This window comes from Lagopus leucura, unplaced genomic scaffold (assembly GCF_019238085.1).
Source record: "Lagopus leucura isolate 7727_CA_CO unplaced genomic scaffold, USGS_WTPT01 Super-Scaffold_100049, whole genome shotgun sequence".
NCBI lineage: Eukaryota > Metazoa > Chordata > Aves > Galliformes > Phasianidae > Lagopus > Lagopus leucura.
In genome coordinates this window covers 477,602-495,225 of record NW_024962295.1, presented here as the reverse complement: position 1 = coordinate 495,225, position 17,624 = coordinate 477,602, and the positions used below count along the sequence as shown (strand labels likewise).

At 39.6% G+C, this 17,624-nt stretch overlaps 1 protein-coding gene across 10 annotated transcripts in view; it reads left to right on the top strand.

The window, feature by feature from the left end:
- WDR33 (WD repeat domain 33) overlaps nucleotides 1–17,624 on the top strand; it is a 61,623-nt gene that overhangs the window by 9,317 nt on the left and 34,682 nt on the right. For 8 of the 10 annotated variants that reach the window (XM_042885290.1, XM_042885292.1, XM_042885293.1 and 5 more), the window contains exons 2-7: nucleotides 5,215–5,439; nucleotides 6,748–6,816; nucleotides 7,245–7,349; nucleotides 7,967–8,062; nucleotides 8,544–8,695; nucleotides 10,466–10,563. In XM_042885290.1, the coding sequence (XP_042741224.1) occupies nucleotides 5,236–5,439; nucleotides 6,748–6,816; nucleotides 7,245–7,349; nucleotides 7,967–8,062; nucleotides 8,544–8,695; nucleotides 10,466–10,563 (724 nt within the window). In that variant the 5' untranslated portion in view covers nucleotides 5,215–5,235. Of the gene's footprint in view, nucleotides 1–3,794; nucleotides 3,948–5,214; nucleotides 5,440–6,747; nucleotides 6,817–7,244; nucleotides 7,350–7,966; nucleotides 8,063–8,543; nucleotides 8,696–10,465; nucleotides 10,564–11,308; nucleotides 11,419–17,624 lie in introns of those variants that run through there. The other 2 variants (XM_042885296.1, XM_042885291.1) reach the window with 2 other exon arrangements.

The window sequence follows — 17,624 nt, the reverse complement described above, 5'->3', positions numbered from 1 at the left end:
CTAGATAATGTTGTACTTATCACCAGAAGAAGTTTGAAGAAAGTGTTAATTGTATGTGTAACTTACATGCACCTAAACCGACTCAACTCTTCAAGGATCTCAGGTTGCAAACCCTGCGGAGGTCTTTCAGTCTGTTTCCTTCCTCATAGCCCATCCTCCCTTGGGCTTTCGGATGTCTTCATTTCAAATTGTCTGCATGATCTCTCTAATATCCTAGGAGGTCACAGGCTTACTGTTTGCATGTAGAACTTGTCAAGTGTGGGGCTTCTTTTGTCCATTAAATATTGACACCTGCTGTTCCTCCTGCAGAAAATAAACCTCTGGAGTCAAAACCTGGATCAAAACAATCACGTTTTTCTAGGTCTTGCTCACTGTACAGTGGATTTTTTGGATTGGTGTGTTTAAAATGTTAGTCTGTCTTTCAGACGTTGTATCATTTGCACGTGTGTGTTTGGGCTGTGTTAGAAGCACAGAGGCTTTAACATCGTGGTGAAATGAATTGTGAGAGTACAGAGCTGAAATGAAGGGGAAAGAAAACTTAGCAATGTTGTAACAAAATGAAACCAGAATATTTCAGGCCTCTCCAAATAGGAAGAGGTGGTTGTGCCCTTTGGGCAGAGTGCTTCACTTCGGTGTGACCAGTGATTACTTCATCAACTTCTCTATTTCTTTGCAAAGAGTAGGAGATGTGTTTTTGTTTTATGTCTCCTGTTGGGATTCAAAAAGCTGCCATCTGCCTCCCTCTCACTTAACGTGTTTGTAATCTAAATCCCATTTTAGGAAAGTACTTTTCTCAAATGAGATACAGTGGTGAATGAATGCTAATGTGTGTTAGGGGTACCTTTAAAGGTACCTGGAGAACTCTTGGGAAAACGTTGCTTGAAAAGGGTGTTGTATAATGTAGGTGAGTATTTTTGTCTTTAGTTTTGTATTTTAGAGGCCTATGGTAATTAAAGAGTGTATTAAAGGGTCATACTGCTCTTAGACATCAGCTAGGCACAGACCTGTAAATTCATATATCAAAGTCATGAGATGATTTGGGTTGGAAAGGTCCTTAAAGCCCTTCAGTTTCCAGCCCCTGCCATGGGCAGGAAATATGGCTCTATGCCTCTTTCCAGGCCAGGCTGCACAGGTCTCATCCAGCCTGCCAGGAATCAGATAGGATAATAGTTTCTATCACTGCATTCCCTGACAAAGAATCTCTTCTCACCATTCCTGAAACCTCAGTACCTAAAGTACCAGAAGGCTGCTAGGTTTCCCCAAAGCTTCTCTTTCTAAGCCCGGCTCTCAGCCTGTCTCCATAGGAGGAGTGCTCTTGCTGAAGCAGTTTTATCTGTCCAAAGTCTATGATCTATAAAAATACTGTTCAAAAAGTCACGGAAAGTGTTGACAGAGTTGAGATTCCTGAGAACCTCAAACGCAAACAATTTTCAGACTTAAGGTTGTAAATCTGCTTAAATGTTTTCCCAAGTAAAAAGGAAATTGATCAATCCCTTGAACTACGTGGTGTTTCAAATTAATATATTCCTTGCTAGATCTGTAAGTTGGCATTCATTTTCCTCCTTTGTATTTTTCCTGTTTTCACAGTGGAATTTCCTTCTGTACTATGAAAGAAGAATGTTTGGCAGTGTCTTTCCTTCTTCCGTGAAGTTTAATGGCACTGTATTATACTTGGTCTGATTTTTTTGTCTCAAGTGTTCATCTAGATGTGCTTACAGAGTTCTTAATCCAGAAGTGAAATGCAGAGCATGTTTTATCAGAGATGGCTACTTGGCGTTGGGTTTTTGCAGTCAGAAAAACATTACTGAAAGGAAATAAAGCAGTATCTGTACCTTGTGCATGTTACAGTTGTGCTTGTCTCATGGAAGGAAATAGGTGCTGCTGGGGCATTGAGCAACAACCTCGTTATGCTGACTTTGCACTGTTGTTCTTGTCTTGTACTTTCTGCCTGGGAAAGCTGACGTAGCTCTTCTGTTAGTGATGTTTCCATTCAAACTCCTGATCCACATTTCAGACTCCAGTGTGCTGTTGCCATGCAAATAATTACTCTTAATCTTCATTGTATAACAAACAGTTGAGACTGTTTGCTGTAAAACTTGCTAGTGCAGACTTGAAGAAACAGAACTTGGATTCATTCAGGAAATGTTCAGTGCTTGCTTTCCCTTGTCTCTGAGCCATTTCAGCAGGTAGTCTCTCAAGCTGCAGCACGTTGTAGTGGAGAGAGGAGGGCAGCAGAAGCTTTGCTTGCCTTCTTCCCAAGAATGCAGGTAGCTTTCTTAGAAGCTGACTCCTCTTCACCTTGGTGTCTGCCAGGACTCCAGGCCCATTTCTGCAGTGCTGCTTCCCAGCTGGATACCCCAGCATGTCCTGGTGCTGGGCATGTTTCCCCTCCAGTGCAGGGCTCTGTGCCTCTGCCTGTTGGGCTCAGCTCCCTCTGTGCAATCACCCACACTCTGCCCTGCTGTTAAGGAAGATGTCAAACAACCTGCATCTGGTGTTGGAAAGTTGTGCTGTTGGTTCTGATGCTGTGTGCATCTACCCCACAAGAACAGGCTGAGAGAGCTGGAGGTCTTCAGGCTGGAGAACAGAAGGCTCCTGGGGCTTTCCAGTACGTGTGGGGGGCCAAGGAAAGCTGGGAAAGGACTTTTTGTAAGGACAGGTAGTGACAGGATGAGGGGAAATGGCTTTAAGCTGAAAGAGGGTAGATTTAACTAGATAATAGGAAGGAATTCTGTCCTGTGAGGTTGGTGAGACCCTGGAACAGGTTGCCCAGTGGGGCTGTGGCTCCTCCCTGGAAGCTGTCCAAGCCAGGCTGGATGGGGCTGTGAGCAACCCGGGCTATGGGAGGTGTCCCTACCTACAGCAGGGGTTGGAGCCAGGAGATCTGAAAGGTCCTTCCAACCCAAACCATCCTATGATCCTGTGATTCCATATTAAGGAAATAAATGGAGTCTTCCATCTGAACACCTGTTGATGGACTGTGGAGTAAAAACCAAGTGTGATTAGTTTTTAAAATGGGAAATAGAGCGCTGCTACTCTGGATTGCACTTCTAATAACCTTTTTTTCTACGTGGTCATTCTGAGTATAGCAGGAACTTCAGATTTCTGAAGTCCAACCGTTTTTGAGCAGATACAATAGAGGTAAAGGAGAGCCTGCTGAGACTCCTGTTTGTCCTGGCAAAAGACAAAGAGTCTGATAACTTAACATTGAACTGGGATATTCATCTGGCTGGACTAGCAGTTCTTGGAGATAAATGTTAGTTTCATCTGATAAAACCTTTCTGTATGCTCACAGTTTGGAGAAAGCAGCTAAAAGCATAACAAGAACGTAAAGCCTTTGTTTTCTTCATCCCATATCGTCTCCCTTATTTTGTCCCATATTGTCCTAGTGTGAACTCAATGAGAAGGGTCTGTAGTTATGAGGAGGTGTTATTAACACACACATGCCTTTGGTAATGCTTTTAAACTTTCCACTGACCTGGGGCTGTTTACACTGATGTAAGCTGCTTGCAGTAGTTATGGGGGCGTCCCATCTAAATTGACTCACGTAACCAACATGTGAAACTGCGGTTATTTCTTGGAGAATGGATCTGTTTTTCTGAAGGATCAACTTGATGCTTTGGAGCTTTTCCCCAAAACGGCATTTTTATGTCATGTTTCCTTGTAAATGGCTTATCAAAATGTTCTTGGAAGCCCCAGCGTGTTTATCAGTGTTCTTGCTTCTTGAACTTTATTTCTGCATTACCTACAGGGCAATATGGATACTATATGGACTTGAAAGTGTACTTTTTTTTCCTCCTGATTAAAGATACCCTCTAGACTTGAGAGATTACAGCTGCATTTTTTTTCTGTCTGTCTTTTCCCGAGAGTTATAAGAGACTCTGGGATAATGTTAGGGTACTCATCATGCTCTCTGTTTGAGGAAGTTCTGCCACCTTTTTCTTCAGGTGAGCTTAATATTGTACTCATTGTGTGCTTAGAGATGTTACTTGGTCTGCCTCCAAACAATGTCTGTATCCTCTTATGCTGCCTGATACTGAGCAGCTGCACTGCACATATTTGAGGACTGGAATGGGCTCCCCAGGAAGGTGGTTAAGTCACCATCCCTGGATGTGCTTAAAAACCACTTGGATGTGGTGCTCAGGGCCATGATTGAGCAGAGGGCTGTTATAGTTAGGGTAGGATGGTCAGGTTGTGGTTGGACTTGATGATCTTTCAGTCTTTTCCAACCTGAGCAGTTCTATCATTCTTGAACACCTCCAGGGACAGTGACATTACCACCTCCCTGTGCAGCCCTGCCAGTGTCTGACCACTCTTTCACAGAAGGTATGGAAGAAATGTTTCCTAATATCCAACCCGAACCTCCCCGGCACAACTTGAGGCTGTTCCCAGAATAAGGAAATACCTTCATGATTTTAAAAGCAGATTTTAGCTGCTTGTTTTAAATTCTACCCATTCTTTTTTTGATCCTTTCTTAAGTGTGGTCTTACTCAGGGCAAACACTTCAGCCTTTGTGCAGAGGAAGACTTTTCAGCATTGATGTGTTTTCTTTTTGCTTTCATCAGTTTGTTGTGGTTAAAATTCTTGCCCAGCTCCAATTCAGGCAGAGGAGTAGCAGCTGAAAATGGAGTTTGGAGTTCACTGGTTCACAGTGTGAGTGCAAAGTCTGAAGTTCATGCTTATGTTAAAGGCAGTGTGTTGTCGTTCTCGGCTGTGAGGAGCTTACTGTTGATGTCACTGAATGAAGTTACAAAATGAAAACTCGGTTCTTAGACTGATTTCCCTTTGTCATCACCCCTTTGGCACTCATATTCTTTTCTTTTCGGTTTTGTTGTTCTTAGGAAATGTTAGAAATTTGTGCAATTCATTTATTTTACAGTAATGAAATTGAAAGTGTATCCTAAGGCAAACCATGATCTGTGCTATATTTACTGTACGTTATGTGAAGAACCTTTTTATTTTCAGATCCTGGAGTAAGGATTTGGAGCAGCCCTTTAAAGCATTTTTCCTTGTTAGCAGCTTAAGCTGGGCATCAAATCTGAAGGGGCTCACTGTGGCTGGGCTGTATCAGTGTTACTGAAAGCAAATGTAACTTCATAAAGTGCTGTTTATTGGGAAGAAACCTTATTTATCCTCGTGGACTCCAGTTAGTGAGGGTACGAACGCTACCTTTTTGTCACCATTCTGTAGTAACCAATTATTTCACTCTTGCAGCATTTCAGGAAGAAGAGAGCCATGGCCACAGAAATCGGCTCCCCGCCCCGATTCTTCCACATGCCGAGATTCCAGCACCAGGCGCCTCGGCAGCTCTTCTACAAAAGACCTGATTTTGCACAGCAGCAAGCAATGCAACAGCTTACTTTCGATGGGAAACGTATGAGAAAAGCTGTGAACCGAAAGACTATTGATTACAATCCCTCTGTAATTAAATATTTGGAGGTTAGTTGATTTTTGTGTTGTTTGAAAAACTTCCTTCCTTCCTGAAATTCAGGATCCTGATTTCCAGATGTCTGTGGAATAGTCTGGAATACTGAGAGATCTACTGCCAATTTAAAGCTGACTGACAGATGTCTGTAAATTTGACATGGGATGAATTCAAAAGTCTTTGGTGCTCATAATGAAACTGCACATGTACACAACTGAATTTATAGCTAGATTGTAAGCAGCACTGTTAACTTCATCTGTATTGGGATTCCAAGCTGGGAGTTCATCCAAATGTCTTCGTGATGTTTTGACTTCTTGACAGACGTAAACTCGGTGTGAACAATGTAATGAACAATGTAATTGTCCTTGTTTTGGTTTTGAAATAGGGATTTCTCCTTCTCGTCCAAGCCAGGGCACCATAAATTGTATTCTCACTGTACTAAATAACGCTGCACTTCGAGCTGTGGTCTCTGCAAATCCTGTTCTGTGCGCTCAGTGGGCAAATGCAGAATAACTTAAATAGCCTTTGTTAAATGTTTCAGTGAAAAGTGCTTCTTTAGCTCTCCTTTTGGGGTGGTATTCATTTCTTCATAAATACAGTTTTTTGATCAAGACGTGCAAATGCTGACTCTTGGCTCAGAAGACAGCAAATCTGCAGAGAAAGGAATCGTTGAAACAGCTACATTGCAAAGGCATGATGAGCTGAATTCAGTCTGCTGTAGACTGTGTGACTTTGGTTTGTAGATTTGTTTATGAGAATATTCTTTAAATATTTGGTGTTTATTGTAGGAATGCCTCCCCTCCACCCCAATTCAAAAAACAGTGGACAAAATTGACTTAAAATCGGACAAGCAAAAACCCTGTGATGTTTTGAAAGCTGGCATAAGACTGGGATATGGCAAAACTCTGCTTCTATCTCCACTTGTACCACAGTTGATCTGATGTGATCCTATGAAAATGAAGATAGCAGCTCATATGCAATTCCCTCTTGGCTTAACAAATTCTAGCACGTTAATAGTGTGTGCCAGATGTTTTAACTGCAATTCTAGCTCGTGTTTCTAATACGCACACAGATATAAGTTGAAGTCTGCAATATGAAGCTAAAATGTACTTAATTTCTATTCTATATGAACTGCTTTTTACAAGTTGATCTTTGACATCTCACAAAATGTAGAGCATCCTAGTTGTTTTTATCATTGAGTCGTCTTGGTTTTATGCATTTAAATGTACTGTTATCTTAATGCTCATACCAGCCTGGCTATCAGCATGTTCCTCATTTGCTGTAGTGGTGATATAAACCAGAAGTTTTCCTCTTCTTTCCAGAATAGAGTCTGGCAAAGAGACCAGAGAGATATGCGAGCAATCCAGCCTGATGCAGGATATTATAATGATGTAAGTAAAATCTTTCTACTTCCTGTGGAAATTTTGTGGATAAAATTGGTCCGTAAAACTAGAGGGACTCTGCCTGTCAGCTGGGATTAGCTTTTCCTCCACAGGGGTCTTAACTACATGAAAGGTCTTTACCCTATGTTAACTGTTGCTATTGACATCTACACCCATGAAAAAAAACTGAAATTGAATAGGCTTTTAAAGATGGAGATAAGAACTTCCATAGTGCAAAGAGCTTAGATCTTCCTCTTGAAGGTGCTGATTCTGCATGTTTGAGATCGTGAGCCACACCAGTTTCTGAATGCAGATGTATTCCCTAGCCCTGCAAATGGGAGCTTGGTTTTCTAGACACGAGTGTTCAGAATGCATGCTTTCCTTGCAGTTTCTGATTAGAAGTGTCATTTCTAAACCTTTTGTTTCTTCTTTCTTAGTTGGTCCCTCCTATAGGAATGCTGAACAACCCTATGAATGCTGTAACAACAAAATTTGTTCGGACTTCTACTAATAAAGTAAAATGCCCAGTATTTGTTGTCAGGGTGAGTATAGCGTTGGATTTATGTAGGTGCACTGCCTTATTTTAGAGTATTGACATTTTAAACTGAAGAGAGAAACAGAGGATCAGTTGAAACATTTTCAAATAAAACCACCATGTAGGATGTCTGAGCTACTTCTGTGTTTGTTTGTGGAGACTTAGGAAATTAAACAGTTGGGTCTAAGTTCAAAGAGCTACTTTTGGAGTTTGGGGTGCATTTAATCTTTTTCAAAGATTTGTTGAGGAGGTAATGTATTTTGACTCAGATAAAAGACTGATAAAGGTCAGCACTCCTTAATTCTTGTAGCATCTTTCAACAACTTTTCATTGATTTCAGCTGGGTTGCTTCATATGGCACGTTAGAGTTGTGTTAGTGCCAATAAACTTTCTTCTTTGTGATTAGATTTTGTTGTTGTTGCTTTAACAGTGTTGTAACTTTGTTCTGTTGTTAACAAAAGTCAAAAGCCCTCTGGCATGCTTCTGCATTTTTGTCTGTTTTGCACTGACTAGCAAATGGCTTATAAATACCATTGATGAAATGCCCTGAAAAGTAGCTTAAGATCTATTCAGATGATTGTGAAGTCATGATTTGCAAAGTTGAGTTAAGTCTTTCTTTTGCAGTGGACTCCTGAGGGGAGACGCTTGGTTACTGGTGCATCTAGTGGAGAATTCACTTTGTGGAATGGACTGACTTTCAATTTTGAAACAATATTACAGGTAAATTCATCTGTCAAGGTTTCTGTCCGTTACCTTGAGGTCCTTGAGCATGTTTTGGGAACACATCGAACGTATCTTCACCCGCTCATGGTGGACCTGTGGTCTAAATGTGGCGGTGGAAGCATCAGGGTTTGTTGGTTTTTTTGCTTTTTTTGTTTTAATTTTTATCCTGTTCTGTGCCTGTATCAAACTGTGGCCATAGGCAGTCCTTCAGTGCTTCTCATTCTGCTTCCCTACGAGGTACTGACAGTTCCAGTCACTTTGGAAACAAAGTGTAAATAAGTACCCTCTTATTTAGAGCGCAATTTTACACAGAGGAAGGGAATCCATCTCTGCCCCTTCAGCTTTTTGAATCTAACTAGATCATCATTGTTTTCGTTTCTTTGTTGCAGTTGTTTGAGTGGGAGCTTTTCTAACTCTGTTTGTGTGGTTCAGACAGTTTTTGAACATGTTTGCTAGAAGTTTTTTTCTGACTTTACAGGCTCACGACAGCCCGGTAAGGGCTATGACTTGGTCACACAATGATATGTGGATGCTGACAGCAGACCACGGGGGATATGTGAAATACTGGCAGTCCAACATGAACAACGTCAAGATGTTCCAGGCACATAAGGAGGCGATTAGAGAGGCCAGGTTTATACACAATATACCATTTTCTGTAGTACCTATTGCCATGATTAGACTGTTCTCTCAGTGTATTCTGGGTGCGGAAATGCATGGGTTCTGTCAGATTCTGGGAAACTTCCTGCACCACATAAACACAATATTTTCTTTTGTTTCCACATTCTCACCGTTTTGCTGGCACCTTTCTGAATTAGTATTGTCCCACTATACGCCTCTGCAATATGTTAGAGATGTATTTGTCTGCCGCATTTTGCACTGGTATTCTTTTCATTTTTATATGGTGACAATGTGTATCAGTTATTCCTTTTTATACGCACTGTGTAAGACAACAATTTCATTCCAAATAAAGAATTCAGTCTTTAATAACCTAACTGAATAAAATATAAAGCCTTCAGAAATGAAATACCTGCATAGTTCTCACAAAATAATAAAACACTAAATAAAGTGAAGAACTGCTTGGCTTGGTGAAGCCAAGACTTCCAGTAATACTAAATACCCACACAGTCTGCCACATACAGAAGTCTAATGTTAATACTGAATACTGGGTTCTTCAAGCCTGAAACCGTAAGCAAGCCATTGAAGAGAAGACTGTAGGATATTCTCTTGGTTCAGTTTTGATACTTCAAATGTGCAAATGTATATATTTATATAACATATAAAAAATGGAATCTAAAGTGATACTGTCAGTAAGATGTAAATGAAGGATTTCTCTAAAGCAAACCTGCATATAATCCTTAGTGAGATACAGGAATAGAAGACATGTTTTTAAAGTAAGCCTGAAGAGAAGCTGCAGACCCAAAATGAAGCTAAAGCAGTGTTTCTTTGGGTTCAGGTGCTGGCCCTTGGTGATAAAGGTTCACTGCCACCAAAGCACATTCCACTAAAGTCACCATTTTTCTTTGATAGGGTGTAGCATTTTCTGTTTGGTTATGTAAAGTTCTTCTGTTAGGTTCAGTTACTGTCATGACTAAATATTGTGGCCTTACACTGAATTTCTCTGCTATTTTAAGCTCTCTCCTGATCATAAAGATCAAGGATTTCAAGAGGGCTCTCATGGTCTTTCACTGCACCAGAAAGGGAGTGAGTGCTGTCAGTTGCTGGAGGTGTTCTGGCCCTTGATTAAGGCTATGTAACTCCTTACTTTTCCAGTGACTTTCCTCATGTGATGTTGACTGCTCAATCTGGAAGCTGCTTCTGTGTCTGTAGAATTCTTTTCATGGGTTGGGTAAAAGAAGGGAGGTTTACCAAATTTCTTTTACAAGAAGTTATGTGGTTGTTTTATATACTGTTTATTTTATCACCAGTTGATTCAACTAGCTTTTTCATGTGACCAGCTTTCCCTTATTTTTGCTTTTCTGCTGCAAATCACCTGTGGCTGAAGAGGAGTTTTTTCCCTAAGAACTGTTCTCCTGTGCCTCTATACAGTGTCACTTGCTTATTGTATTGCAAAACATGAAAATCTAGGGTGATGTTTACCAAGTCATATTGCTATTGCTTCTCATCCTGCAAAAAAGGTGCTACTGTATGCAGTCTGTAGGTAGGAAGGTGCTAAGAATAAGTTCTGGATTTCTCATTTGACTGGGGACAGCAATGCAATAGTAATCCCATGCTAAATTCTTGTCTTGTGGTGAAGTGGCAGGCAACGTATTCACTTTAAAGTCCCTGTGTTCAAATGCATCTTTCAGTGTATAACACAGTATAATTTTGCCCTGTCTGAGAAGCATAGATAATCTGTTAAATGCTGACTTCTTTCCCCTGCTGTGTGTCTTCATGTAACAGTTTCTCACCCACGGATAATAAATTTGCTACATGCTCTGACGACGGCACTGTTAGAATCTGGGACTTTCTACGTTGCCATGAGGAGAGAATTCTTCGAGGTATGTGTACCAAAAGTACTGATTGGGGTATTTCAAGAGGGGGAATCTTTTTTTGACTAGGTATTCACCATACAGAACTATCAGCTTGTCTACATTTTTGGTATTACATCCCTGTCTTAAATCCTCCAAACAAGTTTTTGTTTGGCTGCTGTTGTTGGTGCCTTAGACTCACAGCACAGTTCACAATGGCATTACACCGTTTACTGACCGCTTAAACTCTAAACAATGGAGATAACTATAAGGACACTTTTCCACCCCTAACATTGGTAGAAACTACTGTTTCTAGATCAGATACATACACCTTTCTCCAGACTTCTGTCTTTGTGGCCACTTTTCCTTCAGAGCACACACTTTCATGCAGAGGATTCAATTTTTTAATGAGTACCTTCTGTTCTGATCTATGAGAGCCAAGACGTTTAACTGTTTCTCAGTTCTTAATAGAAGGATGGTATTTAGGTAGAGAATATGACTACGTTTTGATCACAAATAATCCTAGCTTTAGTTCAGTAATTTTCTGTCCCACATCTGTGTGATATTCTGTTGCCTTTCAACTGGCTGTGTAGAGCTTTCTCTTTCTACAGTCATAGATAGTATAATAGTATAATAGCTTTTAATAGCTATTTCTATCAGAGAATATATTAAAAGTAGGGGTATATATTAAAGGCAGCTGTGAGATTGGAGGTTGTGGTCATGCAGATAAACTGCAAAGAAGACACGCAATAAAAACATGGAAGTGTGTTTTCAGGTGTTTTAGCTTGTTCATTGCTTTCCCGGTCTAAGGAAGGATTTTTGTTGTTTAAATCACGTCTCCAACTTGGACCTGCGCTGGGTGTTTTATGAAGTCCATCTCTCTGTTTCTCTTGACTCTTAAGCTCTTCTTTTACTAAGCATCACCACCTGGAAAAGATACTGGGCTTCGTCATTCTTGGGATGATAATTTTCTTGTCTGAAGCTGTGTGTAAGCATTACTTAAGGTGTATTTTTTATAGGAGCTGGCAAGGAAATCTGTAGGCTATTATCATATAGATTAATTATTCTAGAAGGACCAAAAAAGATGTAAGAGTTAATTCTTTTGTAAAGCGTGAAGAAACCATTCTGCACTGTAAATATTCTGTACCCTCCTCCAGGTATTTGCAGGAGGAAATGGCGACTGCCTCCATGCAGAGCTGTTGAGATTACAATAAACTCTGGTTCTCTTAACATTATTGCTATGTTCTGCATAAGGCAGGAGGAAGGCATGGAGAAAACAGAGCTTACATTTCCTTCTGTCACCTTCTGATTGTGGCCACATCTCAAATAGAATTATGCTTTAATTTCTTACAACTTACACATCGCAGTCTCCGATTTTTAGTTTGCAAAATAGTTCTATAAGGAATCTTTGCTGCTTCTTGTACAGTGTACCCACAATATACTTTATTTTTGATGCAAGTTGGAAATATTCTCAAAACTTCTTATCATATCTCTGGATAAAACTGGTTGGAGCACATTATTTGGTCTCTACTGTGGGATAGACAAAAAGAAAATCCCTGTATAACCAACACAGGAAAAGAAAAAGCACCAATCAACTGAATATCCCTATAAACCCAAACCTGAGTGTTTGTGGAGTGAGGAGGGAAATGTTTTTACATCACTTGCAAATTTAGTTTTGGTTTTAGTCCTTAAAACCATGCAACTGGTCAGAAGACATATTTTTGAGAGCTGCATGGGAAGGATTTAAGTAGTGTCCTTCATGGGAAATACGAGCTTTCATTCATTGCTAGGAGTTCAGTGCTTAATTAAACCTTTGAGAAACTGATCTTCAGCTTTTTGCATCTCCACTTGCATTCTGCTCATAGAAATGCTTTGTTTAGTGGAACCTTGAAAAAGTGATCCCAGAATCAGTGATCTGTAGATTGAAATTCTGGTGGAACTTTGCTAAAAATACAGTTCATGATGGATAAAAACGTTTGTGACAAATACTGTGGTGAGGAATGATTGTTTCCTACAAAGGAAACCTTCCTTCACCTATGCTGATTCATACTGATGCTATGAAGTTGAAGTGATTCTACAGTTCTGATATTAAAAAAACAACTTTGTTTAGTGTATGATAGCCCTCTTTAGCTAATCTGACTGAAGTTCAAATTCAAGGGAAACTGTTGGTTTACAGTCAGATGTGTTCATTAAAAAAAGTTTCTTGCTCAGGATAAAATACCCATGTATGGTTATTCCTACTAATTTTTCAGTATAATTAAAAAAACAAGCTTAAGGACTTTTATGTTACAGAAGGCTTTTAGAGCAGTTCTGTAAAGATCAGCAGCAGTAGTGGGATAAGCTTTGCTGGTATAGGAAGGACAGCATGCTGCAAACTTATTACAGACTTATTACTTGTTTGCACTAGAATGAACAGATAGGATTTATTTTCGTTATTTGATGAAAGTGATTTAAGTGAGCAGTTCTAGTCTTGCTTTCTAAGGACTGAGAAAACAAATGGGAAGCCCTGACTTACATGGGGCTTTTAAAAACATTTTGCTCAAGTTTTCAACTGTCTACAGTAGGCTACGCAATGTTTTCTGTAGGCAAAGCCACAAGGCAGAGTGTATTAACTGTGTCCAGCTTCCTTATTTTTCAAAGCAAAAATAAACAGTGCTCCCTGTTTTGTTCTTCATAATGCCATAAGTTCTGGGCCCTTTTTCTTTAACGTGTCCCTTTGCTGCCCAGCTTCTCCCTGATGTATGCTGCTTTGCTGCTGTTTCTGCCATCGTGCCTTTCTGGTGCATGGTAGGTGGGTTCTTCAATTAGATTTATGTGATAATCAGTTGAGCCCATTTTAGTACCATAAGTAAGTCAATGGGTTTAAAATCTCGAATTCTTGGGGAATAATCTTTAAAGTAATTCATCTTGGAGGAAATTACTTTGGAAGAATTTGAAAGTGGGGGGAAATGGCATCAAGTCTCAGTCACTTACATGTCTGTGTTTCCTCAACCCAGCTGTAGTCCATCTTTTCTCCTGAAGCAAAGCTGCTGTTTCTGATTCCTAATTTCCTAATTCTGCACCAGAAGTTATGCCTATATTAATTTCTGTAATGCTGTCATCTTAAAATGATGGTAACAGCAGCAGTGGGTTGCACTTGCTAAAATGCAGTGGTAGAATTTAAACGTGTTTTTAAAAAAAAGAAGAAAAAAAAAAAAAGCTTTTCCAAAATATCAAGACATAGAAAACAGTATACAGAATATCAGCACTTAGTTTTCACATTAGGACTGTGACTCTGCACGTCTGTTTGCAGTAATGGTGTGACAAAGCACGTACCAGCTCTTCGTTCTCACTAACTGCAGTGAAAATGCCAGGGCTCGTGTAACAGTTCCCACTTCTATACTAACTTAAATATTACACATTAATGGATTTTAATAGTCCTAATTAAATTGGAAACATTGGAATGGGGACAGAAGAGTAGGCAGTGAATGTCTGATGTCTATTTATTTTTATTGAGAAGTGATTGTTGCCAGGGATTTGCCAAGTGATTATGAATCTCTGGCTGTTGGGTCTAATTTTGGGTAGTTTGTTACAAAACACATGATCCCTTCGTTATTCCCAGAGTGAAACTATCAGTTGGGAAGCTACAAATGTATTTTGTATCAGTTCCTCTGCTGTTCCATTTCCTTCCTTTCACAGTGATGCACACGAAATCGAGTTGAAATTTCTGCTTGAGAGGACTGTAAGGTTTTTGTTCTGAGCTCCAGAGGTTGCCTGGTCTGAATAGTTTTTCTGGACAAATTGGCTCTACCCAGCTTGGTGAAGGATGGTGAGCCAGGACTTCTTCAGATGTTTTGTAGGTCAATTTTCTGTTTGTAGAACAGAATAATACAGTAAGTTACCTTTTAGCCAACACAGTAGATTTCACAAAAGATTTTTCATATCCCAACTGAAACAATAAAAAGCAGTCACAATTCCTTTACAATTCCTTCCTCTGTGTTTAAAGATTGCAGTTTGTAACAGAACGTAACTTCTTAGGGTGCACTGAGCTGCTCCTAAGGAAGGTCTTTTTTTTCTTGTGTATTTAATGACATTGTTCTGCCAGGAATGTCTTCAGGCTTAACAGCAGTACAGACCCTCATTACCTACAAAATAACATCTGTGTGCATACACACACACACGTGAAGTCACTGTAGTTCTGGTAAGCTGTACTGTTTTGTTTTCTCACAAGATGTGGAAAGCTATCTCCACAATTACTGTGCTGAAATAACTGAAGATGGTTTTTCTTCTTTCCTTCCTTTGTTCTACTCTGTTTCTGGATCTTCATCAGCAAATAAAATCTCATGTAATGTCTGATTATTGAACTAACCTGTGCAGGTTGTACACCTTGAGCTTTCTGCCTGCAGGTGAGGGATCTCTTCACAGTTCTTGCTGTCCACTACCTTCAGCAAATAGGAAACTTTGTACTTAAATTTAGAGAATATGTGTTAAATGGTTTAAAAGGGACCTGGGAAGTGGAACTAGCCAGAACTGTCTTCATTTTTCATCCTTTGATTTTAAACACGTGCTGGTAGCTATCTCTTAGCCTTTAAAGTAGTATAGCCTCAAAAACTGTTACCTTTCTTGGCATGTAATTGAACTCCATGTTGGATCATTTAAAAGAAAAGAAATATTGAAGCTGCCATTTCACTATATTTTCCTTTTCTTTTGAGGTTTATCTTGTTTTCCTTGTTTTTGTAGAAAACCCAACAAATTCAGTAAATGTATATATGCTGATACTGTTGTTTTTTTTAAGCAGCTATAGTGTCTGAACCTTTGAATTTCAGTGGCAGCGTGCTGCTTCTTGTTGTCAGGATCTCTGGTATATCTGATACATCTTAGTTTGCTGATGCTTCTCTGTATGGCTGAACATTAGAAGGATTTTTCCTGAAAGCAAAAGCTCAAGATGGATATCTGTTTGATACTGGCACCAACCGTGTCGAAATAAAGGAGGCAAATCCTTCAATTTTTGAACGGAAAAAAAAAAAAGCTTAAGATAGTGTTTGAAATGTCAATATTGTATCAGTTAAATATTTTCTTTCTTGATGGGTTTTAGTATACTGCTTATGTTGCGTGGCATTGACCTTTGTGAATCTTCATTGCCATTGCCAAAGCAGTGCTTGGGATGGAGTGAGGAGTAAGTAGCAGCAAAGTCTTTTGAGGTGCAGTTAACTCTGAACAGCTATGCATCAAACTTTTCACGTGTTTCAAGTGCAAGCAATGCTAGGTAGATTACTGGGATGTTAATGTGTGAGGGATATTTTTTCACTCTTAAGTACTTCAGGTGACTTTTGCTCAATCTAACACATTATGACACTCTCAGTGGGACAGGAGCCCTTTTGTTCTGTTGGATGCATAGTGCTGTTCCTGTTAATTCTTTTTTGGAGTTGCACGAGTAGAAAGTTCTTGGTATGTTCTGTTTTCTGCTGGCTTTCACTTTTTCATCTTCTTAGGAAATCTTTCACTTGTCTTTTGAGTGAGGAATACAGAATCACAGAATCACAGAATGGCCAGGGTTGGAAGAGACTTCAAGGATCATGAATCTCCAACCCCCTGCCACGTGCAGGGCCACCAACTTCAGTTTCCAGCTTCATCAAGCAAAGTAGATTTTCCTACAGCTTCTCTCTTTTCACAGATTTGATATATGTGTACAGATATTTTCATGAGCTCGTAAGTTGTCTCAGTAGTTCTGCTACTTGTCAGGATACTGGATACAGTTCTCTTAGTAGATAGGAAGAATCCAGCATCTCCTGGCTTAGCATCTTATCTTATCTTATAAAATATTCGGGTGTCATCTAACAACTCAACTTTCTTCCTGTAAGTGTCTTGCAAGGCTTTGGCATCTTGGTTTTCTCTCTGTGGGAAGTTTTATAATATAAGAGGTATTATAGGTAGGTATTGTTAAAATACTGAATTCTGCTTGTGTTCAATGTAAAAATCTGAGAATTGAGAATCTTCCTCTTTTGACTTCTGTCAGATTTTCTTTTTGTGAAGTGTTCCACCTTGAGCAGAAACAATTATTTTTATCAACTATACTTGAGTTCCTAGGATCCTGTGATTAAAAGGTGATTATTAAAAAAAATATATGGTGCTTAAGAGTAGCTTCATATTGCTTTTGCTCTGATCTCTGAAACAGTGCTGGGGGAAATGGAAACTGCTGGAGATTGCACTCGGAGCTGGCTGTCTCTTATATGCCTAAAGTGTTTGGTCTTTATTACAGTTCTGTTTTGTTATGGTTAGGTACAGTGTGCTATATCCTGCAATTCTGATTCTCACCTAGAATCTTTTTTTTCCTTATATCATAAAGTTAGTATCTCATAACGTACAGGATTCACAATTAACTTACAGAGATCATGAGAGAGGAGCTGCAGTGCTGTGTTTGTTGTTTTGTTATTGTTTTTTTCTCTTTAAAGAGAGTTATCAAACACTTCTGTCTGTCAACACCTCAAGTAAGACAAGAATGAAGAGGCACTGTGCAGGAATGAGATTATTTCAGAATTGATTTTGAAATCTTTTCCTCCCTGAAAAGTATCCTGAGTTTCCAAGCTGTATAATCTGTCATTGACTCTGAGGGAAAATTCATGCTAAAAAAAGAGTAATCAGTTTTGTTAAGCTTGGAGAGGCAATACTGGAAGACCCGTGACTGGCTGTTGTAGGACAGCCAACTCTTAGTGCTGCTGAAACACAAGAGATTTCTTTCAGAAGTTACGTAATTGCAGCACTTGGGCTTTTTGCATCTGCATCCTCCCACCTGCTACCAGTAACAGGTGGTAGATGAATTCTGGATTAGGTGACACCTTTTGTGCAGCTTGTTAGTACATACATGCAGCAATGAGAACTTCACTGTGGCATTGTGATTACATTCAGACAGTGCACAGTGTCCTTGATCTCGTCTACAGCACGAACCATTGATCCAGGTGCATGGGTTTTATCCTGAAGCTCTTACTGGTTTTGAGATAGAAACAATACTGTAATCAGATTTCATTGATGCCAATGGAAAAACTCCCCAACTACACAATTGCTTAAATACCCATGGTGAGATAGAAATCAATTCTTCTATCGTGGCACAAGGG